Source organism: Vicugna pacos, chromosome 21, assembly GCF_048564905.1.
Source record: "Vicugna pacos chromosome 21, VicPac4, whole genome shotgun sequence".
Lineage (NCBI taxonomy): Eukaryota > Metazoa > Chordata > Mammalia > Artiodactyla > Camelidae > Vicugna > Vicugna pacos.
This window is the reverse complement of record NC_133007.1, coordinates 29,833,693-29,859,956: the sequence shown is the minus strand read 5'-3', so window position 1 is coordinate 29,859,956 and position 26,264 is coordinate 29,833,693. Positions and strand designations below refer to the sequence as shown.

Sequence of the window (26,264 nt, the reverse complement as noted above, 5' to 3'; positions counted from 1 at the left end):
GACCCGATCCTAACCTGAGCCCAAAGGTCTAAGTCCATGTACCCAAAAAGAGGTTCCCCCGTGGTCACAGCTTTTTGCTCAAGCTCCATATCTGAATCACTAGGTGCTGCCCGTTGGTGCCCTGCTGTTACCCAACAGAGCAGGTACCCAATGGACAGCAAACACGATTTGTTTACTAACCTGTGCTCAGTCATGCCTGGCACATGCTGAGGCCCATCAATGGCGTGACTTGGCTGCCATTAACCTTACTGGGTTGCTGATGTCAGAGTGTGTACCCTCTCTGTGGAGCAATAAAACAAACTAATATGAACACCATGATTATATAACCTGAGCAAAGAATGAAAAAGGAGTTGGGGTTATATTTTATTCTGGCAGTTGCCACTGATTCACTAGAAGACGTTGGACAGATTGCCCATGCTTTCGGGAGGCGAGCCTTAGATTCCTCACCTGGGAAATATCTTTTCTGTGCCTCAAGATTACAACCATCATAGGTCCTGGACTTTAGAATCGTTCTACAGACACCTCCTTCAAACATTCAACAATACCTGTTGTGTGTCAGGCAGTGTTCTAGGTACAAATTCAACATATCCTAAAAGTGAAATCACTCCCTTCCCTTCCTCAGACTGAGACAGGAGGGAGGGGGGCAGGGCACAGCCACTCAGGGAAGGACAGCAGTTAACACCAAAATGGTGGAAGGTTCACCTCCTAGTGGGCCTTAAGGATTAAGAGGTTTAACTTCTAGCCGACCTTGCGCTTCTTTATATGCTCATTGTAACAGCGTGATCAAATAACATGCCCGCAGGCGCCATGACAGCCCCAAGGCTGACTGAGAAAGGCAACGAATGGACGGGGCCCAATTCCTGGTAATCCTAGCCCTTTCCCCAGGGCAGTTGGATTGATCCCACCTGTAGGCATATGAAGCTACTGAGACCATAAAAAGTGACACCACCACGCCTAGTGGCCCTTTGCACTCACTCCCCTTTGGAGATGCCTGCACTCTGTCCATGGAGTGTGCACCTACTTTCACTTTAACCTGAGCACCCAGTTCCCACACCTCTTTCCTTGCCTTTCTCTTGCCTTATGCTCTATGCGGTATATATCTCTCTAAATAAATCTACCTTAACTCAATGGTGGCTCGCACTTGAATTCTTTCCTGCGTGAAGCCAAGGACCCACACTTGGCGGGGCACGTCCCAGGGGCTCAGCCGAGGCCTGGGACTCGGCCCTCCTCACGCCCCATGTCTGTTTTCCAGCGTCAAGACCAGCTTTTTTATCTCCTGTACTCTCAGGCATCAGCATCCACTCACCAAGCTTTTTCTTTTTTGGGGGGATGGGTAACTAGGTATTTATTTAATTTATTTATTTAAATGGGACTGAACCCAGGACCTTGTGCATGCCTAGCACACGCTCTACCACTGAGCTGCGCTCTCCCCGCAACACCCGCTCAGTCGTCCATGCCAGGGATCCCTGGGAGGCAGCCTCAGTGCTTCTCTTTCCCTCAGCCCCATATCCCAATCGATGACCGGGCCCTCTCAAGCGTAGCCTCACCAGTCCATTGCTCCCTTGCTAACCTGGCCTCAATGTCTTTGCCCTTGTGGTCTCTCTGCTTCGAACACTCTTCTTCCTGATTTCACATAGCTGGTTTCTCATCAGTCAGGTATTAGCTCAAATGTCATCTTGTTAGTGACATGCTCTTCAGCCGTTCCTACACAGAACTGCTCCCCAGCCTGCCCTTCATCTCATCCCTGTCTCATCAGCACAGATACTGCCTGATGACTTACTTGTACCCCTCCCCCATTTTGTCTATATGTCTCCTTCACTGGAATCTGAGCGCTGTAAGTGCAGGGACATTTTCTGCCTTGTTCACCGCCACTCTAAACACTGGGGATACGGCCCGTATAATCACTCTTTATAGTACTCACCTGGCAAAAATCCAGCCTAGTAAAAGCCAATTCTCTGCCCATACCTATCCCTCACCTGTACCCAACACGTGCTATGCTGACGGGTCTCACAACCATAAACCTCCAGCGTCCCGAGCTCCTGCTTGGCTATCGCATTTCTCCAGTCAATTCACTCTCCCACGTCCCCAGACCCCTCTTTCACACCTTTCCCTCCTCAAACCTCTAAGCCCCTTTCCCCTTCCTCAAGCTCATCTGGTGACCCTCTTTCTTATCCCGCATAAGCAACAGAATCGGAAGAGATCCGCACGCTCTCACCACCACGCCTGTGCTTACACTGCGCCGTGTGTCCATGCCCCTGTCTAGGCCAACCCCGCTTCTGTGCACCGGGTCCCCTCTCCTCTCACTCAAGGACACCACGCCTGCAGCATCAGCTCTTCTCTCTACTGGACCGTTCCCAGGAGCTTTCAATATGCTCTAATACCACCCATCTGAAAACAAAGCCCCGCTCCCCTTGACTCTGTTTCCCCTCCTAACTGCTCCCAGTTTTCTGTCCCCTTTTGCAGTGAAACGCTCTGAAGAAGGTGTGAGACATTTGCCTCCACGTTCTTTCCTCTTGTTCTCTCTTTAAAACCCACTCCAGTATACAGAAATCGTTCTTGCCAAGGTCGTTGATGACCACCACTGTCTCTACCCCTCCTCTCAGCTGCATTTGACACCATCACTTCTTTTTGAAATTCCTCTTCATCTGGCTCAGGGACACTGCGCTCTTCCTTCTCACAGTCTCGTAGGCTCCTCCTCTTCGTCTCTTCTGGTTCCTCCCATTCTTCTGGTCATCATCGCCTAGAGCGGGCCTGGGCACAACCAGAGGCACAGGAGTGGGACTCCGGCGGCCCTACGTGCGCGGGCCGCAGGCGCTGCTCAGCAGCGAGCAGGGCCCCTCCGCGCACCCTCCGCGCACCCTCCGCGCGCCGGAGCCCGCGCACGCCCTCTGGCGGCGGCTGCGCCCGGGGCGGCGCCGCGGGCGTCGGGGAGGAAGCGCGCGCGGCGCGCGGGGCGGGGCCTCTCCCGGATGGACGCAGCGTGCGGGCGCCGAGACGCGCGAGGCCAGCATGTCCGGCTTCTTGCTGGCTCTTCGGAGCGAAAGCCGAGCCGAGGCGCCGCGGGCGCGCGTGCAGGAGCAGGACTTGCGGCAGTGGGGCCTGACGGGTCAGTGGCTCCGGGCGAGCTTCCGCCCAGGCGGGCCGCCTCGCGGGCACTCGCGTCCCCCGGGCCCGGGAGCCCGCGCCGGCGCCGGTCCGGCGGCGCCGCGGGTGCGGACGACGGGGCCTTGCCTCCCCGCCCCTGCGGTGGGGACGGGCGGAGCGGAGCCCCGCCTGCGCGGCGCGCGGGGCCCGCGGACGCCGGAGGAGCGGGGCTCCGGCCCCGGGGAGGGGGGGGCGTGGGGAGGCCCCTGTCCCAAAGGTGAGACCGTCCTCTCTGAGGAAGCGGGGGTCGTCCTGGCGCCGCGAGGGTGCGGGTTTAAAGTTTCTGCTGCGGTGGGTTTGGAGGCCTGGCCTGGTTGGGGGCGGGGGGTTGGTTGCTTTTGTAAACCGGCCAGACTCTCCTCCAAGCTTCCGTTTTCTTCGTTCACCGTGCGCGCGCAGTTCTGGGATAGTTCTCCAACTGGCCAGTTCTCTCCCAGTACTAGAGTTTGAAATATGCAGCTAAGCAAAGTTCATCAGCTCATTACTGCGCGTAACTATTTTATTTATACTAGCCCTTCCCTAGAATCTTCGAAGCACGAAACTGTGCGTCTCCCCGCGGTCAGCAGGTAGGGAGGCGGACCGCATTTTTGCGTGGAGATCGTAGGATTGGAGACACCCAAATCCCATTTCTCTACTTCCTGGCCTGCACTTAACTCCCCGCCTAACCTCTCCCATCCTCATTTTCTTTTTTATAAAATGGGAAAAAACAGCCATGCCTTAACTGTATGACAGAACCCTGGATCAGTAATAAGCAATGGTATAGTTTTTAACTCACTACTTACTGAGTGCTTCTGAGAGCCACATACTATAAAGTGTTCGGTACAGAGGTGAGGATACCCATGTGGGCCCTGCTTTCCTAGGGTTTCTAGCCTGGGGACTGTGAGTGCTTTCAAAAGTATAAACAAGTATTTATTGAACTCATACTGTGTGCTAAATACCAAGGAAGTGTGAGGCTTTGTTGTGAATGAGACAAAAGGTGCAGTTCTGTGTCTAACTTGGAAGAGGGATGGATAAAGATGAATGGATCGGACACAGACATGGAAGAGAAAGACCTCTCCCATCCTGAGTCTCTGAAACTACGAGCATGATAGCTCTGTGTCTGCAAGGAGTGTGTATCCAACTTAAATATGGATTTATGGACTGATGCTTCTACGTTTGGTGTAGTTTATATGTTTATAAAGCTAACGTTTTTATATGTTTGCCTATTTCCTTGCATGTGTTTTTGGGTATGGTACTTTGAGAACATGTGTGAGAGGAGGCTAGATCAAATGTGCACATTGACATTAGACTGTAGATTATATACCTGGAGAAATGCACACATGGATGGATGAGCGCTGTGTCAGTGAAGCTGAGACCATAGATGAGAGATTGCAAGTTTGCTTGGATGAATTAGAGTGAAGTAAACAGACAAATGTGGGGGTTTGGTGGGAACGGATAAATGAGTAGTGGAGGGAAAGAAAATGAGTAGAAAGTGCATATATTCAGAGGAATAACCATTTAATAATATAACTTGAAATTTCTATTTGCCAGAATAAATTGACATTCTGAGAAACTGTTCTTTGTGAATTGGTTAAAAATGCTTACTAGTTTTTTTTTTCTTATTAGCAGGTAGTAAATGTACTCCACAAGTGAAATATTTAGGGTAACCACGGCCGCATCTGGGGGATGCATGGGTCATGCCAGCATCTTCATGCAGGGGGCACCCATCCTCCTCTTCTGTCTCTCTCCATCCCCCACCCTCACAGCATCTCCCCACTGAGTGCCCACAGCAGACTCATTTATTAACTTGACTTTTATGTCAACTATCTTTTAGGTTTAATTAAAAAAAAAGTTAAATTAAAAAAAACCCCAGCATTTAGGGTAATAGTCTATGCATAAAGAAAAAATAGTTACATACATAATGCTACTGCTGGTAGCTTGTTATTACCTATTCCTGCCAGTCCTTGGTCTGTGCATGCATATGTGTGTATGTCTAATTTCTTTTTTCCCTTCTTTTCCCGGGCTGGTCAGGAACTGAGGCAGAAGTGCAAAAATGGAGATTCATGTACATACTTTTTGGAAACCATGTTTCTTTTCCTTATTATCATTTAGTTTTCTTCAGTATTATATTTAGTACTTCAGTGTGTGGGTGAGCCATAATTTAGCCAGCCCCTTCACTTAGGTATTTAGGGTTTTTTTCCTGTTTTACATAATATTAATAAATACTCTTGTAACCAAATACTTATTGCTATGAATTTTAAAAATTGAGATATAATTGCCATGTCACATTATATTAGTTTTAGGTGTATGACATAACGATTCAATATTTGTATATATTGCATAATGATCACCACAGTAACTCTAGTTATAAAAAGCCGTGAATTTTTAATTCTTCAAAGGCAGCATTTCTGGGAGAAGAGTATATAGAATTTTTGCTCATTTTTCCACACTCTCTCCAACGCTGATGTTTTCAAATTTGAGAATGTAAAAATGCTGTTTTATTGTTTAATTTAATGTCTGTTGTTTACTAATGTTGATGGACACTTGGGTATTCGTCTTCCTTTTCTGTTTAAGCTTGTTGCCCATTTAAAAAATGTTTTTTTATTGAGGTATAGTCAGTTTACAATGTTGTGTCAGTTTCTGGTGTACAGCACAATTCTTCAGTCATACATGAATATACATGCATTCATTTTCATGTTCTTTTTCACCATAAGCTACTACAAGATACTGAATATATTTCCCTGTGCTATACAGTAAAAACTTGTTTTATATTTTATAGATACCAGTCAGTATCCTCAAATCTCGAACTCTCAGTTTATCCCTTCCCACCCCCCTCCCCTGTGGCAGCCACAAGTCTGTATTCTATGTCTGTGAGTCTGTTTCTGTTTTATGTATAAGTTCATTTGCCTTTTTTTTTTTAGATCCACATATGAGTAATATCATATGGTATTTTTCTTTCTCTTTCTGGCTTACTTCACTTAGAATGACATTCTCCAGGGCCATCATGTATCTGCAAATGGCATTGTTTTACTATTTTTCGTAGCTGAGTAGTATTCCATTGTATAAATATACCACAACTTCTTTATCCAGTCATTTGTTGATGAACATTCAAGTTGCTTCTGTGTCTTGGCTATTATAAATAGTGCTGCTGTGAACATTGGGGTGCAGGTGTCTTTTTGAATTAAGGTTCCCTTTGGATAAATGCCCAGGAGTGGCATTGCTGGGTCATATGATAAGTCTGTTTTCAGTCTTTTGAGGAATCTCCGTACTGTTTTCCACAGTGGCTGCACCAAACTGCATTCCCACCAGCAGTGTAGGAGGGTTCCCTTTTCTCCACAGCCTCTCCAGCATTTATCATTGATGGACTTTTGAATGATGGCCATTCTGACTGATGTGAGGTGGTACCTCACTGTAGTTTTGATTTGCATTTCTCTGATAATTAGTGATATTGACCATTTTTTTGATGTGCCTATTGGTCATTTGTTTGTCTTCATTGGAGAATTGCTTGTTTAGGTCTTTTGTCCATTTTTGGACTGGGTTGTTTGTTTTTTTAAGTCATATGAGCTGTTTATATATTCTGGAAATCAAGCCCTTGTCAGCCTCATCTTTCGCAAATATTTTCTCCCATTCCGTAGGTTGTCGTTTTGTTTTTCTTATGGTTTCCTTTGCTGTGCAAGAGCTTAAGTTTAACTAGGTCCCATTTGTTTATTTTTGCTTTTATTTCTATTGCTTAGACTGCCCTAGGAGAACATTGCTGAGATATATGTGAGATAATGTTTTGCCTGTGTTTTCTTCTGTTTAAGTCTTTAAGCCATTTTGAGTTTATTTTTGTGTGTGCTATGAGGGAGTATTTTAACTTCATTGATTTACATGCAGCTGTCCAGTTTTCCCAACACCATTTGCTGAATAGACTGTCTTTATTCCATTGTATGTTCTTTCCTCTTCTGTCAAAGATTAGTTGACCAAAAGTTTGTGGGTTCATTTCTGGAGGTGTTGGGGTACTTGGTTACAGCTGCTTGAGGGCAGAATGTAGACCCTCACTTGGCCTTTGCTGGTGTGAGTTGGACCACAGTTTTTCCCCCTATGGTGTTTGGCTTAACCAGAGTGGTTATTGTCTAAAAATATAAATTTTCTGTCTTGCTAGGCTGCCCCTTTCCTTTGGCTAGTGGGAGCAGGCTTTTATTTTTTTTGAAGTACAGCCAGTTACAGTGTGTCAATTTCTGGTGTACAGCACAGTGTCCCAGTCATGCACAGACATACATATATTCATTTTCATATGTGGGCAGGCTTTTGTGGGACCTTTTTCTTTCTTTCTTTCTATGCTGATTGACATTTCTGGGTGGCCAGTTTCTTCTAAGCCTGGGGTATATGAGGCAAAAGGAAACCGGTTAACTCATCACTCTGTTGTTCGCTGGGTCTCTGGGCACTAACCAGCCTGCTTTCCTCATGCCACCTTTTCAGAGTCTCTTCTTCTTCCTTCTTCCTTCTTCTTCTTCTTCTTCTTCTTCTTCTTCTTCTTCTTCTTCTTCTTCTTCTTCTTCTTCTTCTTCTTCTTCTTCTTCTTCTTCTTCTTCTTCTTCTTCTCCTCCTCCTCCTCCTCCTCCTCCTCCTCCTCCTCCTCCTCCTCCTCCTCCTCCCCCTCCTCCTCCTCCTCCTCCTCCCCCTCCTCCTCCTCCTCCTCCTCCTTCCTCCTCCCCTCCTTCTTCCTCCTCTCCTTCTCCTCCCCCTTCTTCTTCCTCTTCCTCCTCTCCTTCTTCCTCCTTCTTCCTCCTTCTCCTCCTCCTTCTCCTTTCTTCTCCTCCTCCTCCTCCTCCTTCTTCTTCTTCCTCCGCTTCCTCTTCCGCTTCCTCTCCTTCTCCTCCTCCTCCTCCTCCTTCTTCTTTTTTTTTTTTTTGGTAATATTCAGGGTTTTTAGTTGTATTAGCAAGAAAATTGGGGAAAAGAACATCTCCATCTTCCCAGCAGCAGAAGTCTCCAGATTGCACATGTTAATCTTTGATTTTCTGGGTTTTCTAACCTATAAGGTGGGGATAAATACCTAGGGCACGGGATTGCTGTCACATTAAATGGGATAACGTAGGTACAGTGTTCTCTCCTCTCCCCAGTACTTAGTAAGTGCTTAGTAAAGATAACTTCTTAATATTTTTAATATTCTACAGTTGTATATTGTGTAGTTTCTTTTTAAAGGTCATGAGTTCAAACCAGAAAGTTTTACATTTGTGAATAGTTCTTGTGTAAAGTGTGTTTGGGGTCTTCCCTCTTCTCAAGTTATAGCTGTTCTCTGAAATTGAACTTTTTTTCAAGTGAAAGAGAAAAGAGAGGCAGCAGAAGCTCCGTGTGGATTTCACACGCTTTCTGCGGTCCCTGTGCACTGGCAAACTCCTGCGGAGCATCATTTCAGTTCTTAACAGCACTGCACCTCTATGGAAGCATAACTGAATCTAGTCCTGTCTTGATTTTTTTTCCTTTAGTGCTCGATGGCAGGTTTAAGTGGCTGCGATCAGGCAAGCAGACCCAAGTCCAGTCCACGTGCTGCTGTGTGCTGCTGTGGTGCCTCAGTTAATGCCTCGTTTCCTAGAACGGACACTGATGTGAGACTCAGGCAGTACAGAGGCCAGATCCCAGGTTGACGTTCTCGTCTGTCAAGGCAGTCCTGTTAACACTGACGGGCTGTGTTAGGGCTTTGAGTGTAGTGGTGACTAAGTCTGCTCAAAACACAGTTTGGAGGTCAGCAAATGTTTGCGTGTCTGTAACTTCTCAGCAAGGGATGTGGCCGGTAAGGCTGGGGGTGTGGGGACTGAGGCGGCGTTCTTCAGTGAAGTCTTGAACACAGTCTGTGTGTGCTGAAACGGCTGCCGTGTTTTTTATTTCTAGGGATCCGTCTCCGCCCTTATCAGCTGGAGGGGGTCAACTGGCTAGCCCAGCGTTTCCATTGTCAGAATGGCTGCATCCTGGGAGATGAGATGGGCCTGGGTAAGACCTGTCAGGTACGTTGCTGTGGAGTGAACACTGTTTACTCCCACTACAGCACCTCCTTACAGCTCATGACTGTCTTTAGCTGCCAGCTACTGGTGTGTGTTTTTATACTAGGAGGTAAAATGCCTGGACCTTTGTTAAGAGATCGTGATCTTGGTCTTGACTTCTTTAGCCATGGGGATGGTTTTGAACTTTGCACTACCTTTATTTTATCCAGCCCTTGACATAGAATTAAAATTAATGGATAGAGTTTTTCTCTCTGTAAAGCAAATACACCTGTTCCAGGGCTCAAACTGACTCTGCCCTCCTTAGTCATACTTTATCTAGTTAACTAGATTACTTTTAATATCGTCTCCCTTCCTCAGTGGGTGGTGGGGCTACTTCCCTTTTCTCTGCCTGCTAGAGAAGCGCACAGAAAGTGCCCTGTGTCCTCTGAAATGCCTTGGCCATACAGTGGTAGGCTGCAGTCTAGAGACCTGGAGAATCAGACGTAACCTCCTTGAGCATCGATTAGCGAGTGGTGTGTTAAGGTCAACGCTTCCAGTAGGTTGATCACCAATAACAGTCCGTGTTGACAGATGTCAGCGGTAGGCTTCAATTTCTGGCCAGTCCAGACACAGACACTCCTGGGATTAATCACACAAGGTTTCCTCATCTGTAAGATGCCACAGGAAGCCAGTGCAGTCAGGATGCACAGAAGAGGCAACTGGAGCTGAAACACGAAGGTGTAAATATTTGGATACCAAGAGGGTTCACCGGTGAGCACACAGAATGAGTCAAGGTCTCATAGTCCTTTCAAGTCTAACCCACGTACATAGACATTGGGCTGGAGCAACTCTGCTCATAATCTAGTCTGGCCATGTCTTGGAGACTCCTTGCTCTAAGCCAGGCGTACCTCATCAGTCTTGGGATTATTCAGAATACAGTATGACCTCTGAGCGTGTCCCCTCAGGTACCTCATTTATGACCCTCGGGTTTCCCAGGCAGATGACCCTGGTCCTGGTACCTTCCTGCACTGACAGCTGTGCAGCAGAGGTACGTTTCCCACTGTTCTGGGAGGTAATAAGAGACCTGCACTCGGGAGCAGAGCCCTCTGCTTTGCCTGGGACACTGAAATCGCCCGACTCCGTCCAGAGCCCGCAGATCCCACGTGTCCTTTGCCTTTCCCAGGGTGTTCACATAGCCCAGCTTTAAGTGCCCTGACAGTATCACACCTCAGATTTCGTCTTGCTAAAGTTTTGTTTATAATTTTTGCATCCGTGTTCATGAAGGACATTGATCTGTAGTTTCCTTTGTATGGTTTTGGTATTGGGGTAAATCTGGCCTCGTAAAATGCATTGAGAAGTATCTCTTCCTTATCAGTTTTCTGGAAGAGTTTGTGTAGTTATTGTTTCTTCCTTAGAAGGTTGGAAGAATCCACTAGTGAATCCAGATTTGTTTTGTCAATGTATCTCATGGTAATAAAAGATAAATTTTCTCTAAACAGTATCCTCAAGCGAAAACTAACCGGAATGGCTTTAATTCAGTAAGTTCTTCTTGGGCTGGGAAGCTATGGATAGTGAAAAAGAAAATTATTTCTGTTATCACAGAAATGTGACCTCAGTAACCCCTCACCACAGCACTCTGACCATAGTCACGGAGAGCACTGTGTGCTTTACATGGTTGAAATTATAGTGCACATGTAGTTTGTATATTATTAATCTGGCAGTCATTGTTATTTTCCATTTATTATGTTCTTTACAGTGATGATTTTCTGTTGGCTGCGTAATGCCTGTCAAGGGAAGTGATCGTAATTTATTTAAATGCTCTCCAGAGGACGAATGCAGACGTTCCCTCTCCGTGGTACTGACACTAGCCTCGGTGTGGACATCGGGCCCGAGCGGCTCTGTCAGGATTTTGGGTTACATCCTTAGGGGCGGTTTTCTCAGAAGCAGCTCTGCAGGTGGGGCTGGGCGCCCTCAAACTTGTTTCGTAAAAGAGTGCTGTGTTCTCTGTATGTCACAGCAACTTTTCAAAGAAGATGTTCTAGTTGAAAGTGTGTGCAGCCACATCCTGAAGTAGTCTCTTAGGCGCTAAAAGATTTTCAGTGTAGACCCTGATGTAAGCTTATGAGACGTTATTAATGTTTGTTTTCCTCACTGAATTTATGCTCCAGGAGAGCTGGGAGTTTTGTCTGTTCTGTTCACTACTATGTTCCAGAGCTCAGAATAGCTCCTGGTAAATAGAAGGTGCCTCATAAGTGCATGTGGAGGGAGGGGGGCATGCTCCCTAGGAGATGCTGGCCAGCAGTGGGGCCCCGTGCAGCCGGCCCTCTGCACAGCAGGTCTCGACACTCCCTGCCTTGTGTTTGCAGGGCATCCCTGATCTTGCATGTTCCTTGCATTGTTCCCATTGTTTCCTGTTGTCTTTCCTGATGTTTCCCTTTGTATTAGAGCTTCAGTCGCATAGACGCTGAGCCCCATTGCTTATTGACTGTTGGTGTAACTGGGCACCACACGTCTCTTTGGCGATTGTGTTAAGGCTGTGATTTCCCCCTGGGAATGGATTACCCTCCTGATGGGCGGAGATTGTACACAAGGGTTTTGTTAAAGCAAGTCCTCTATAACAGTTTGCATTTGGTTTTATCTTTTTGATGCAGTTGTAAGTGTTCTCTACGAGGTTGTGGGAACTTTAATTGTATTTCTCATGTTGGAGTGTGATCAGCACTGCCTCCTTTTTCTCTGTTTCAGACTATCGCTCTCTTCCTTTACTTGACAGGAAGACTAAATGATGAAGGACCATTTCTGATTCTTTGTCCCTTGTCTGTTTTGAGCAACTGGAAAGAAGAGATGGAGAGGTACAGAGCAGATGTAGCTGAAATTTTATTTTTCACGTTGATTCCTTTTTTCTGGGGTGCTGTCTGAAATAGGATAAAACGACATATTGCCCTAAGCAATGAGTTTGTTTATTCCAGAAAAGTGTGACCCAAGGCTGTGCCGACAGAGACTGAGGGGCTGGGGGTGGGGCGGTCTAAGGGATGCTCTTGTTACTGTTTGGCACTTTGAAAAGTCAGTGCTCATTTTTAGTAAATTTTGCTGAACTAAAGGAAAACCCAGCTTTTTCATAAAGACTAGTGACACTCATAGGAAGTAACCAATGTGGAATGAAAGTTTTCTTTTTAGGTTAACACAAGGCCCTTTTTGATGTTCACTCAGCCCTTTTCTGTCTTCACACGAGAACTCGCCCTTGGGTTTACCCGTCAGTCTCGGCGAGATCCCAGGGCCCGGGGCTTGCTCTGGCTGTAGAGTATCCTGAGGGCACACCTACAGCCCTTCCATGAGGTGTGATCTTCCAGACGTGCACCCGCTTCCCGTGGCTCGTCCTGTGTGTTCATCTGCCTCTCTTCTTGGATTCAGGTTGGCCCCAGGGCTTTCCTGTGTAGCATACGCGGGTGGCAAGGAGGAGCGGGCCCAGCTGCAGCAGGACCTGAAACAGGAGTCGCGCTTCCACGTGCTGCTGACTACCTACGAGGTACCTGTGTGTTTCCCTGCAGTCAGAGCTCTTCACTTGGGCCCTTAGAGGTCGTAGAATCCACTGGAATCATATTTAATTTTTTTTTTGAGAGTTCATATTTTTCTGGGAAGAAAGCCTACTTTCATTAGATTCTCCGAGAGGGGCTGTGAGCAAAGAAGTGTGCTCAAATGAGTTAGCTCTCTCTCCCTCTCTTTCCTGGTGGAGCAAGGGGGCAGCTGCCCCCCGAATGGTGGGTAGCAGTAGGCAGGCGGCAGGGGGAGGGCTGTGGGCTGAGGCCTCGTCTCTGTTACTGGAGGATGGGAGAGGAGGACACTTAGCTCAAGTCTCTGTTTAAGTCCTTGCTCGTCGCGCTAAGCTTGTCTGGGTCACTGTAAGCAAGACCTTCCACTTACTGCTGCCTCCCTGTGTCTGTCTGTCAGATGGTGCTTAGGTTTATGCTCAGGGCTTGTTTACACAGTGAGTGAATAAGACTTAACTAAATCGTGTAGTTTGGGAGAGTTAATAACAAACTAGCTTATTAACATCCGAGTTATGTCGGCGTCAGCCTTTATAAGGTGTCTTCTTTAATTTTTCAGATTTGCCTGAAAGATGCATCATTCCTGAAGCCGTGAGTATGCTGTTCAGAGCTCGCGTCTAGCATATCGTGAAAGCCATGTCTTTCCTTCACGTTTCAGTGCTTTGCTTCTTCCCTGGTGCGTCGTCTGGGAGGCCTGTTCATCTGTGTGGGACGTGGCAGGAGTCTTACAGCCTGACCCCCTGCTTCTTAACTGCACGTTCTTGGGTTAGTTAGTTAACCTCCACGAACCTCAGCTTCTTCATCTGTAAGTTGGGGATAATTAAATCTCTCACCTTGAACGGCCGTTGTGAGGATGAAGTGAGATTTGGTGTACACGGTGGGCCTTCACATCGCAGCTGCATAGACGCCTTTCAGGACTGCCTTGTGGAGGTTTTACTGCATCACAGGAGGTGAATCATTTCAGCCTTTTCCTGGGAATATCCTAAAGTAGCAGTCAGTGCTATAAAATTAACTTTTTAGAAAGGGATTTTTAAGTATACTTCTTTCTAATTAATTAGCTTTCAGGCCTCATATCAGCTCACAAAATACAGGAAAGTTAGATTTAACTCTTAGTACCACCTGGTAGTAGGGGTGACATGTTGCAGTGTGTAGTCAAGACAACAGTTACCTTATAAATGAAACGAGTGAGATTTTAGGTGAAAAGGAATGTATGTTGACAGGATTTCATTCTCCGTAGCGTGTGTAGTTATGATGCAGTTCCACCCAGTGTTTTGTTTTAAGTGTCACTTAAGTAAGCACAGCACCTTACTTTCCTTAAGAAAAAGAGATGCTTTCCTTCTCGCTTGTCTTTTGTGATCGATGCCCAGCTTAGTACGTGCTGAAGATCTCTCCCCCGGAAACACACTGTTCGGGGAGTCAGCAGCAGCACCAGGAGAGTGAACGACAGAGCAGCCCTGAGAGCACACAGACTCTGGTAGAGGAATGAGAAGCACCCGGACAGCCAGACTGCCGGGCAGTGCCTGGGAGTCTCACAAGACACGGAGATGGGGACATAAATGTTATTGGGGACTTTACATACGTCATCCTGTTTGATCTTGGTGAAAACCCTAGTAGGTGGGGATTCTCAGCCACGTTCTAAATAGGAAGGTAAGAGATTAGGTGACCCATCCTGGGGTACATTGCTAGTAAACGGCCAAGCAGACATCCAAACCCACCACGCAGTGCTGTGGAGCTGCTTTTTAAGAGAGCGTGTCAAAGTGTGTAGGTGCACTGGAGTTTCACGTTATTCAGCAGAAATACACTCTTTCTGTGTTAGGTCATCTGTCTTGAATCCACTCCAGGTGAATTTAAGAACCTGAGTAATAAAGGGCCATTTATAATGTTCACTCAGTATGGTTGCAAGAACACGGATGCTTGCTTTTGATGTATTTGGCAAGGTTCTATTGTGTGTTACTGTACCGCACACTCTGAGAACAGCCAGAAAGTGGAATGTAATCTCTGCCCTAATGAGGTTTATTGTGGAGAGTTGAGACTGTGCATGTATGAAAGATAGGAAATTTTTTTTGACAGTAGACACGGAATCTTTAGCTCAAGAGGATTAGAAGTTCCTTTGTCCCACTGTCCACGCACTGCTGGAACTCCCTCCACCTCGTCCTCTCGGGGAGCGTCCCTGAGGGTGTCCTTTGATGAGTGATTTGCCCTCCTTCCTTTCGGTGAGCCCAGGTTCCCTCCCCGCAGCCGTTCCATTGAACAGGCTTTGTACTGGATGCTTGCTGTGCGCCAAAACCTGAGTATCTAGTTCTTCACAGAGGAGCAGGACCAGCTCTGTCCTGAATGGCAATTCAGGCAGGAACCAAGCACTGCGCTGTGGCCACTTCCACACCTCATTTCGTGGCGTGTGTCCAGCTTCGGCTGCGCTCTTCCCCTCCGTGGTCCTTCAGTGCGGCCCCTTCTGTTCAGCGGGGGTGGCCCCGCTTCCTGCTCTCCCTCCCTCTGCCTGCACCACCCTCGGTGGGAGAGTGAGTGGTGCCTGGCAGTCTGTTTTCTGGGTTTTCTCTGTGACCTTAGAGGAAGAGGCTTCCCTCCTTCTAAGGCCAAGCTCTGCTCAAGACCTTACTCTTAGTGTTGGAAGGATTTTTATTTCTATACCTACTACTCTCCCAATATTCTGCTTTACTTGAATATACATTTAGTTTTTTAAGTATAAAAATAATGTAATGGGACTGTAAACAGAATGTTTACAAATGAAATATCAACTTAAAAATCTTAAACTTTCACTTAATTATCTTTTGCATGATTTTCACACTTTTGAAAAAGATACAATATTTATATATTTTTAGTTATATAGGCTTTTTTTTATCACAGTGTAATCATTTATCATTTAAAATGCTGTATTTCATCATGCATTATTGGACCTGGTAGTATTTTCAGCTTTTTGTTGTTTTAAATAATGCAGCTTGGAACACGCATGTATTTCCAAATTTTGAATTTTTTCATGGGAAAAAAACAGTTTCCCAGGAGTGTTTGCAAAGAGTATCCTTTTATGACTGCAACCTGTTGGGAAGTTGTGGTCACAACTATTACGCTACAGAAGTGCTCTGTCACACCACCGTGACTTCCAGGTGAAAAGAGCCAGTGAGGAAGCTTCCTGTCTGTAAGGTTTGACCCTGTGCACCGCTTCCCCATTTTAAAACCATCCTTTTTAGCTACTATGATACCACCGTCTGTTGGCTTTTCTCCTCGGTCGGAATCTCAGCTCTGCCTCATGCTAGCTTTGTGCCCCTGACTAGGTTACCTACCTTCTGAGCGTTAGTCTCCCTGTTGGTAGAATGGGCTCAATGATTTCTGCTTACCTTAGTCTTTGGATTAAGTAACATACCTAAAGCCCCAAGCTGAGTGTTTGGCACATAGTAAGTGACTGTAAATGTTTCCTTTTGCTCTTTGTCTCTGGCTCCTTCCTTTCTGCCTTCAGTGTCTTTCCAATCTTGGAAAATAAATTCCCTTAATTTTATTGCCATATCCAGATACTGTACTACATGGTAGTCTCAGATGAGAAGGCAGTGTGGGTGTGTTTCTAACAGGGGGGGCCTGATACCTGCCTTCCCAGCAAGCGCCGGGGTGTCGTGGTAGGACTCCTGGCGGTGAGGTACGTGTCTGAGTCACATGAGACTGAAGGCTTGGCTCTCCCCCCACAGCTTCGCGTGGAGCCTGCTCGTCGTGGACGAAGCTCACAGGCTGAAGAACCACAGCTCCCTGCTGCATAGGACGCTCTCGGAGGTGAGCTCTCAGGGCAGCCTTCGTTCTCACGTAACCCCCCTTCAGAGACATTAGCTTAGGTCTATACAGAGCCAATTATGTTGGAACTTTTTTTTCCCAGTCAGATTTCTGCAGTTAAATGAACATTTGGTGGTGACAGAAGGAGTGCTTATTATGGCCTGACTGCTTCCTCTTGTCGTTTACAGGGGTGATATTTACTAAAATCTGGTTACCAAGTGACTAAGGTTCTACCCCAGTAAAACACATTGTATTTTTGGAAATGTTTCAGCTCTCTTCTGGTCGTCTTTAAAGAGGCAGTTTCTTTAAAGATAGCCTTGCTGTAGTTCTTCTGCCTGCAATAAGGACCACACCTGACACGTTGTACCCCTTCTCCGTTTACCTGTTTAAAATCTTGGACAGTTCACCACGAGGAGCCTGATCTCTTGCTGTAGAATGTTACCTCCAGTCTCTCCTGTCTCTGCCATTCTTCTGAGTATCACTCCCTTGATCTTACTCCACTCCCTTGCTCTCTGGCATCAGTCTGGCACAGCAGGTGAGCCGTGTCGTTGGAGCCCTAGATTTGCCCTCTTTTCTGAGGGGCTAGTGGAATAGCTTGTGCGGATGGAGGGCCCTCTCCGTATTGACCTAGTAAAGGCTTGTTCATTCGTGAGACTATGTGTGTGAATGTCTGTGCCCATCATTGAAGTTTGGTTCCTGTCCTGTAATAAATCAGCTAATAAATTTAGAGGGAATTCAGAGGAGAGTCTTAGGTCTGAATTGTGTATTTACTTGTTAAAAGCCCAGTTTTTAGTGCTTTTATGCAGATATGGCCACTGTCTGTTATTGGCCCAGTCTTAAGGATTGCTGTCCCCTAGTGGGCCCCCTCTACTCTGTGGTGTCCTTTGCCTTCTTTTTAGGGACTCCGCATAGCATCTCTTTCCCAAGAGGTTGTCACATCCTGGCACCTAACCTTATAAGAGCCTGCTTCATAAACTGCCGTGCCAGCTTCCTGCAACGGGGAAGAGGAGCAGGTGCAGCAGAAGGCCCCGGGCTTGGAGTGGGGAGGCGAGCTCTGCCCCTGGCTCCAGGGCCTTTTCTTCTTACTCATAAGGAAACTTAGGCCCGGAGGGACTCGGTGAGAGAACTGTTCTGCGTCATCCGAGGGTTCCTTTTTAGGTGAGGCTGGAATTGCAGGCAGCTGGCTGGTCGGAAAGAAACAGTCACATTTACTGATTGGGCTGAGGGAGGGGAGAAAGGTGCTGCCTTTTTTCCTCGCTTCCTAAAACTGTTTTCAACTTGTTTGTTGAAGTTGGAAGCAGCCTAAATGTGAACACCGAGAAGTGGTCACGCAATTTACGCTCTGTCCATACAGTGCGTTTACAGAGTACGGCTGCCGCGAAGAATTGTGTAGAAGGGTGTTTAGTAACATGGAAAATATTTGTAAAATATTTTATGCAAAATGTTTACAAAATATTACACACACAAACAGAGATTATCTCTGGACTTTCTTCCGTGTTAAGTTTTAGTGCAAAATGGACACGGCTTTGAGTAAGAATGTGAGTAACTCAGGTGGCAGGGCAAGCTGATTGCAGTACCTGACAACCTTGATTGTCTTTGTTGACCTCATTTTCTTTGGGTCACTTTAGCCCTTTGCTTGGTGAGCACGTACTGTAAAAATGTGATTTGGTTACTAGAAACATTTATTTGTGACCAGTTCCCGTGCTTGAAATGCTTGAAAACTTTGCCCTACAAGCACAGCAGGCATGAGTGGGTGGGCATTGATTAGACAGTCTAAAAAGAAACAAAACAGAAAAGGGAAAATGCCAAAAAAAAAAAAAAAGACTTTCAAATCAGTTTTAACTGATTACATCATTTCACCGATTACCTTTTCTTCCTTCGAAAGTATCTTCGTATGACCCCCATCCCAAATCAAAACGTAGACACACAAGGAGAGTAAAAGGCACCAGTGACCCTGTTGCGCTGCGTGTTAACATTTGGTGTACGCGCTGCCACGTCCTTTGCAGCCATGAGTGCGCCCACACAGAAGCACGCATCTGTATGTTTTTTTCAAATCAAGACGTATTACTTTAAAGTGCAGTGATTATGTACGTGTGTATATGTATTTACATACACACAATGTATTTCGATGTTTGATATATATTCATAGGCTGTGGCTTTCTCTCTGTGTTGTATTTGTGTGTGTGTGTGTGTGTGCGCGCGCGTGCTGTGCTATTTAACTCAAGTAGTGCAAGCTCTTGTTGATGTCAGTTCAGAGGCTGTCCTTTGACTAATATCTGTTACTGTTTTTCCTAACCTTTTACTTCTTTAGTCTCTTACTCTTCGTGTTCTCATCTTTTGCGCAAAGTTTAGAGCTGCTTTCCACTTTGGGTTGTTTATGGTCCAGAAAAGTCCAGAAGTCTTCACGTCTTGCACTGGCTGCACCTGTGAGGGTTCACAGACGGGCGCTCTTGTGGGAGAGCGCTGCCTCCGCCTTGCGTGCCGCGCGCCCCGCGTAGTGATAGCGCGGCGCGCATGCCCACGTGGGCTGCAGCCCGGCAGCCGCCCGCAGTGTTCACGCGGTGCTTTAGAGCCGCAAGTGAGTTTACCTGCGTCTTTGTAGCGGCGCCGTCTTCAGAGAATCCTCAGCCCCTCTCAGGGCTGGAGCCGGGGCGGAGCCCTTGCCTGCGCCTGCGCCCGCGCCCCTGGGTGTCGCCGCTCTGGTCCTCTCGTTAAACCGCACGTCTCTGGGCACGAGTAACGGTTGTGCTGGGGACTCAGCCTTGCCCCCCGGGGCTACGGGTTTTCACCTCGGGTGTTCGTGCGTTTGAGTTCTCAGCCGTCTTCAGCCTGCTGCTGACCGGAACTCCCATCCAGAACAGCCTCCGGGAGCTCTACTCTCTCCTCGGTTTTGCGGAGCCGGAGCTCTTTCCCAGGGAGCAGGTGGAAGATTTCGTTCAGCGGTACCAGGACATAGAGAAGGAGTCGGAGTCAGGCAAGTTCCCTTCTCGCAAACCTGCCCGAGGGGCCTGGGCCCAGAAGCTGCCCTTGTGCGTGACGGTTATGGAGAGAAAAGAAAGGGAACCGATAACCAGAGGGCGCCTTCCGGGAGGGGAGGCGCCGCACACGGACGAGGCGACGTCAGCGCCCTCGTGCTGGTCCGTGTCTGCTCTTGGTGACTCTCTTGCTTGTCGGCTGCGTGAGTCTGTGGTAGTGCTCACCGGGCCGTTTTTGGAAGAGATAGTGGCTGCTGATTTGCAGGCTTTTTTTTTTTTTCTTCCAACATGTAATTTCCGTAAGGACTTGGTAAACTTTCTGTGCTGCTTCCCGAGGCAGAAATATATGTGGGTGCTGTAGCCTGAAACTACTGTCCAGCATTCCACAGCACTGGTGTTTCTTTGCACACTGCACAAAACCCAAAGTCTGGATGGTTGGGTGGTGGAAGTGAAGGGGGGAGGCCTACGTCGTTCACACAGGCCATTTGTAGTCTTCTTCCTCTCACACCTGTGCCCCTCTCCCTCGTGGAATTATCGATTTCTGTGATATTATCCTGGGATGGTGATTCAGAACAAATGGCAGGCATGCCAGCGTGTGGGTCTGTATGTGCGAGGTGAGTGTGATTTGGAAGGGCTTTTCACAGCAGAAACACCTCCACCGCAGGCTGAGGGTTACCTGGGGAACTGCTCTGATTGCTCCCATGTTCAGGGTTGCCAGATAAATACATGTCACCCAGTCACATATTACACAGGATGTACTGATATTTAAAACATTGTTTGTTGTTTATCAAATTCAGATTTAACTGGGCACTTGTATTTTTATCTGCTGTATCTGGCAGCCCTACATGCAGTGTAATTCCAGTGTAGGCTAGGTTTTGAAGTTCACAACACCCGGGGAAGGAACAAAGGGATTGTAAGTTTGAATGCTGGCAACATTAGCATCCAGCTGCGTGTCTTTGGATAAGGGGCTTAATTTTTCTGAGCCTCACTCAGCCTTAGAAATGGGGACAATATTATCTACTTGCCCTACATTTCTAAGCTTTTATGCTGATCAAATGCAGAAGTATCCTGGAAACAAAATAGCTCAATGCAAATGAGATTACTGGTAAGAATCAGAAGAGCTGGAAAGGAAAACCCAATGAAGGAAGAAATACTATGAAAAATTACCATCCTGGCCTAGAACACAGAATTGGCATGAAAACGGGAAACAAAAATAAAGTGCTGTGTATTCTCTAGTAGTGCAATGCCTCGGTCTTGCTTCTGTCCCACACTACGTGTGTTTTTGTTTTTCCTCATGCAGCAAGTGAACTGCACAAACTCTTGCAGCCGTTTCTGCTGAGGCGAGTGAAAGCGGAGGTGGCTGCAGAGCTTCCCAGGAAGATGGAAGTGGTGCTGTACCACGGCATGTCGGCACTGCAGAAGAGGTGCTACAGGGCCATTCTGATGAAGGACCTAGGTGATGAGAGGGCACCTGTCCATTTAGAAACTAAGTGAAGGTGTGATTTTCATGCAAGGCAGTGTTTTACAGTCTGGCTTGCTTTATGTAACGAGAATATGGGATGGAATTTTGTGTTCTGAATAATACTGAGGGCCGCTGCTGTGAAACTGGCAGTGTCTTGAATGTAACTCAGACTTTCTCGGTTGTTGCGTTTGTGAAATCCGCCCTCCCCCTTTCCTTACTGCCTGTAGTTAAGCGGACACTTCTAGGTGTCCCAGTCATGACTTGCGTTTTCCCACTGTGTCACATACGTAACACATTGCAGAACATTTTTGTTAAATCAAATTTACTGGGAGGAATTGGGACTGGGAATGGGGAGAGAGTGGGAAGACCTTTCAGTTTTGCGTTTTTTTTTGTTCCTTAGCTCTGCAATAGCCGTCAGAGAAGGAAACGGGATTCTGCAGAAGGCTAACAGTACTGCTGAGTTCCGTTTATAGTTAGGTGGATTTTAAAAACCAGATGATGGTTAAGAAATCTGCATATTGCTGTGCTGTTAATTCTTAATGCAATTCAGTGAAATTCGGGAGGTTAATATAGGTTTGAAAGATGTATTATTGAAATGAGTAAAGTTATTTATGGAAACTTGAGGGTTTTTTGTTGCTCAGTAGTACCTCTCTGTGTCTCTTTAAAAAATTTCAGATGCATTTGAAAATGAGACGGCAAAGAAAGTTAAACTACAGAACGTCTTATCCCAGCTTCGAAAGTGCGTGGGTCACCCGTACTTGTTTGATGGTAAGGCGGTGCCCATTTCTCTGACGTTACTTTTTGTTCACATTTCTGTGGCCAACCTCGTAGCAAAGTTCTTCCAAAGCTTTGCCTGTATTTATGGTCTGCTTTTCCCTATTTTCTTGTGTTAATTTTTTTATGTCAGTATTACCTATATATTGCTCATATCTTCAGTTGTCCCTTTTACGTCCTTCAGGATTTTGTTTTTTTTCTTTTTAAATTCGAGATCCTGTCATAGATGCTGGGTTGTATCTCTTAATGTTCCTAAAACCTAGCATTTTTGTGTGTGTGTCTTCAAAACTAGCACCCTTTACCATCTGTCTTTTATTCATTTTGCTGTGATGCAACCAAAAAGGCCTTGTAGATACTCCCCTGGGTCTCAGGTAACAGGTTTCCAAGAGCAAAATACCACTTTCTCTGTACAGTGGAAGCCGGCATTTGGATGGGCTGGATCCGGTGGACACGCCGAGACACTGACTTCTTTCTTATTTCAGAGAGTTTTCACTCTAGGGAGCAGCTGGTTCCTTTTGATGATCTGTGAGGCCGGCTGGGTGCTGCCGTTCTGCGGGTGGAGGTGGACGGCCAGTGAGACGGCTTCAGGGGCACTCCTTGGGGTGGGTGGTTGAAGCCGCCTGGTGGACGCACTCCCGGGCTTTGTCACACTCGCTCCTCAGGCGCAGGTGCTGCCGGGGTGAGCAGCGTCAGGGTCCCGGCTGAGCTGACGGAACTAGGGTAGCACTGCGGGGCCTGCTTCCCAGGCCCCAGCTTTTTTGTCTGTTTGTTTTTTTGGCCATTTTTTTGTCTTTCATGAAATTGACAGTTCTGAAGAATCAAGGATGGTTATTTTATGGCATGTTTCATGATCTGGATTTAGCTGATCATTCCGTTATGATCAAATGTCCCTTTTCTCAGCCTTTTATCACCGCCCTTCCTGCTTCACGAGCGGACTCCCAGACACTCGACCAGTGGTTCACATTTTAATTAACCTCTCAAAACCTTTGATCCAGCTGATCACTTTTTTCTTTCATATATAATTTTAATTTACTTTTAATTGTTTTTACATACTACCATTCATTGTAGCAAAATAAGAAAATGCAGATCAGCAGAAATAAACCTGAAAGCCTCATAATTCTACCGTGACTGTAACCCTGGGTATGTAGCCTTGTGGATCAGCGCTAAGTCTCGTTTATCATTTATTAGCCAAAGGTCATGTATTACCTATGGTGTTTGGAACGTGCTTTTTTTTTTTAATACTCAGCTACACAACTTGATTGACTTTCCGCGTCAAGAATTGTATTTTTATGGCTAACATTCCATTGGATGGATGTGTCATAAGAATTTTAACAGCCCCTCCCATCTCTTGACGTTTGTGTTGTCTCCACTGCTGTGTAATGACAACCAGTAATTATGCCTCCTTATGTGTATAATTAACAATCACACATACTTCTATGTGTAGGTAAAAAAGTGTTTACTTTCACTTGCACAGATTCTTAGAAATGCAATGCTGTATCAAAGGGAAGATTCCATTTGAGACTTTCAGTGTCTAGCCTCAGGCCACCCTGCAGGGTAGGATGGAGCTTGTTAGCCCACATGCCTGCCAGCAATGGGTATTGGCATCCTTTAGAAATTTTGCCAAATTAAAAGGTAGTCATCATCTTGCATTTCTTTATTTGAAGTGAAGTTGTTTATCCTATGCGGCTGGTTTCTTCTTTTTTTCTTGTTTTTCTTTTTTTTTTTTAAATTGAAGTACAGTCGGTTGACAGCGTTGTGTCAGTTTCTGGTGCGCAGCACAACGCTTCCGTCGTACGTGTCGGTCGATCGCTTCTTGAAGCACTTTTTCCCTTTGGCTTCTGGGACAGTTCTTTCTCCTGCTTTTCTACCTGCCTCACGTCTGCTCCTCGCCAGCCTCCTTTGTTGCTTCCCTTCCGTCTCGTGCATGTCTGCAGCTCCCTGGAAGCACTGCTCTAGCTGCACTTGACACATTTTGATATGTAGTGTGTTCATTTTCATCCAAACTTTTTTTTTTCCTCATTTCACTCTGACTGGCAGCCTTTGGGGCAGCTCCAGGCCTTCGGTGGCTGCAGGGGTCTGGCGCTGAGGCTCAGCACGGAGGGTTCGCTGTGGCCGTTTCAAGGGGGTCCCAGCCAAGTAGCTCTGTGAAGCGTTTTCAGGTGTCCTAGACTTAACTAGGTGCCAGTCAAGACTTTTTTTATTTAAGGGAGGGGGCACTGGGAACATGTGGATTTTAAAAGAAGCCCCCCGGGTTATTCTGCCACCCCCCTTAAGAATTACTTGTTTATACATCCAAGCCTGTTTCGTCATTTGTCTCCCAGGTTGGGAGCCTCAGGACTCCAGTTTGGGGCTGTTTGGTCTTTAGCACTTCCCTGTGCCTCGGTTTCCTGAAGCGTGGCTCTGACCCCTGGGTAGACCTTAGGGCATGTTGGGTGTGCCAGGCTCTGACTGATGTTGGCAGCTCTGAAATACCTTACAAACAAGTAACTAGAAAGCGCTTCAGAGGTGTGCGACTCGGGACCGTGACCAGTGAAGGCGCCCGGCCTCTGTAGCCTGGCCGGCGGCGTCTCCTGCGGGCCCGTTACTGGGAGGGGTTCTTTCTTTTCCAGGTGTAGAACCAGAGCCTTTTGAGATTGGAGACCACCTGATCGAGGCCAGCGGGAAGCTTCACCTCCTGGATAGGCTGCTGGCGCTCCTGTACCCCAGGTAGGCGGGGGTTCGTGTCTTCTGCTCTGAGCTGGTGACTTTAAAAACCAGAGTCATGAGCACCTCACTGATTTCTTGAAACTTATCCCCGTTTTCCTTTTTCCAAGACCCTGATTCAGGTTCTGCCTTCTCTGCAACTGCACTCACTCCCCAATTCCACTCTGTCCCCCGCCATCCCCTCCATAGTCATCCTTCCCTTCTCTGAATTCCTTCAGCCTTAGGCTCCCAGTCCAGCACTTGGCAGCGCACTGCCTTATCTGCTGTCTGGTTGATTCCTGTGTGTTAACCACGTCACTCCGGTTGTTTGGTTCCACAAGGACAGAGGTAACAGCAAGCATTTCTTTTTTGCCTGCTGGTACCTTGTGTGCAATTGGCATATAGTAAGTACTAGTCAGTATGCACGTTTGTTAACTTGTGGGGTTCAGTTTGGACCCAGGAAGAACGTGGGGGGCTCTTTGCCCGAGACATGATTTGGGCATCAGAAGACCAAGTCACTTCTGGAGCCACGGATGTTTAGTGCCTGGTGTCCAACCTGTATCTAATCCTCCTGGTCCCCAGAGGGACAGAGCAGTCTAGAAAAACCTGTTTCCCAAGGATTTCAAAGTTGCCCCTTAGGAACAGTTGTGCCAAGTAGGCCTAAACCAACTAAAACCTCAGGTTTGTTAAAAACGCCCAGTGCTAGGAATGTGCGAGACAAATAACTGCATGTCTCACTGTAGTTCATTGGCTATGGTGTTTCTACTCCAAGTTTGTTACAGTTGGAGGACCTATAAGTATCTTCTCTCCAACCTTTTCATTTCACAAGTGATGAAACAGGCCCAGAGGTTGTGTGACTTGTCTAAGGTCACACAGCCAGCAAATGACAGAGATGGGAGTAGAATTAAGGTCCTCAACTTCAAGTTCAGTGCCCTTTCTACCTGTTGGGCCTAGAGTCTTAAAAGAGTTTTTCATAATTGTTCCTCTTATACCCATTGCAAACTCAGGTTAAATTAGTGTTCCTAATGAGAGTGTTGTTTTGACTGTGCCATAATTCTTTGTGCAAACTTAAAATTACAGCTGACAGCATGGGGCTCTAGGCTTGACTTTATTCTTGACTTGGTCCATTTTGCCTCCTCCTTTCCTCTCTCCTCTCCCCATACAGAGGTTTTCTCATGTGTCATGTGGGATATGAGATGCCCCCTGCCCCTTGCTTTTCTGAAGTGACGCTTCTGGAATTTTCAGCCAGTCCTGCTGTAGATGAGAGGGTAGTGACTTCACCTCCACGTGGAGATGAGCCGTCGATGGCTGACCACATGCTCTTCAGGCTCTCCAGTTTTTGTTTTGTTTTTTGTACTTTTGAATTTTGCATTTTACTCTTTGCATTTTTAAATGTATTTTGCTGTGAAGAGCATGTCTTTCTTTCCATTTAGTCATTGACGTCCTAGAAAGACGCGCCTTGGTTGTCCCAGGGCTTCCTGTGCCCTCTGGCGCGTTGACACCGCCCCTAGGAACACCCCCGCTCCAGGGTGAGAGCTGCTGCCCCGAGCCCACATGTGGGGCCATGTTCTTATGTAAAGCGTCTGGCACTTCCCAGAAAGTCTCTGTAATGAGTGTGACATTTATGTTTCTGCGTCAGGACTTCACTGCTTCACAGACGTGCGTTCTTTGGTAAGTCTCACCTGAGGGAAACCCACCTTACGTGCTGCTGGAGTTGGCAGTTGTCCCTTTTCTTTTTTTCGCCAGGGGCCATCGAGTTTTACTTTTCTCCCAGATGACCCAGATGTTGGATATTCTCCAGGACTACATGGATTATAGAGGTGACACCCCTTGACCACTGCATTGCTCAAGACTTTTAGACAGAATAGTCCAGATAGGTCCATGAGGAGAGATCTGGGGTGTGGGGATGTTACAGAGCAAAGCAGTGGAAGGCATTATTCAGAACCAAAGGAAGATTGAAAGTAAGGAG

General features: G+C 46.8%; 1 protein-coding gene across 4 annotated transcripts in view; it reads left to right on the top strand.

Annotated features, from left to right (window-relative positions):
• Window positions 1–2,957: 2,957 nt before the first annotated feature.
• The window catches only part of CHD1L (chromodomain helicase DNA binding protein 1 like), a 46,473-nt gene continuing 23,166 nt past the window's right edge, over window positions 2,958–26,264 (top strand). Inside the window, exons 1-11 of one of the 4 annotated variants that reach the window (XM_072946723.1) lie at window positions 2,958–3,106; window positions 8,998–9,110; window positions 11,829–11,935; window positions 12,495–12,609; window positions 13,188–13,219; window positions 16,324–16,405; window positions 19,259–19,376; window positions 20,678–20,833; window positions 21,515–21,607; window positions 24,223–24,319; window positions 26,042–26,115. In XM_072946723.1, the coding sequence (XP_072802824.1) occupies window positions 3,010–3,106; window positions 8,998–9,110; window positions 11,829–11,935; window positions 12,495–12,609; window positions 13,188–13,219; window positions 16,324–16,405; window positions 19,259–19,376; window positions 20,678–20,833; window positions 21,515–21,607; window positions 24,223–24,319; window positions 26,042–26,115 (1,084 nt within the window). In that variant the 5' untranslated portion in view covers window positions 2,958–3,009. Of the gene's footprint in view, window positions 3,107–8,997; window positions 9,111–11,828; window positions 11,936–12,494; window positions 12,610–13,187; window positions 13,220–16,323; window positions 16,406–19,213; window positions 19,377–20,677; window positions 20,834–21,514; window positions 21,608–24,222; window positions 24,320–26,041; window positions 26,116–26,264 lie in introns of those variants that run through there. The other 3 variants (XM_072946722.1, XM_072946724.1, XM_015246280.3) reach the window with 3 other exon arrangements.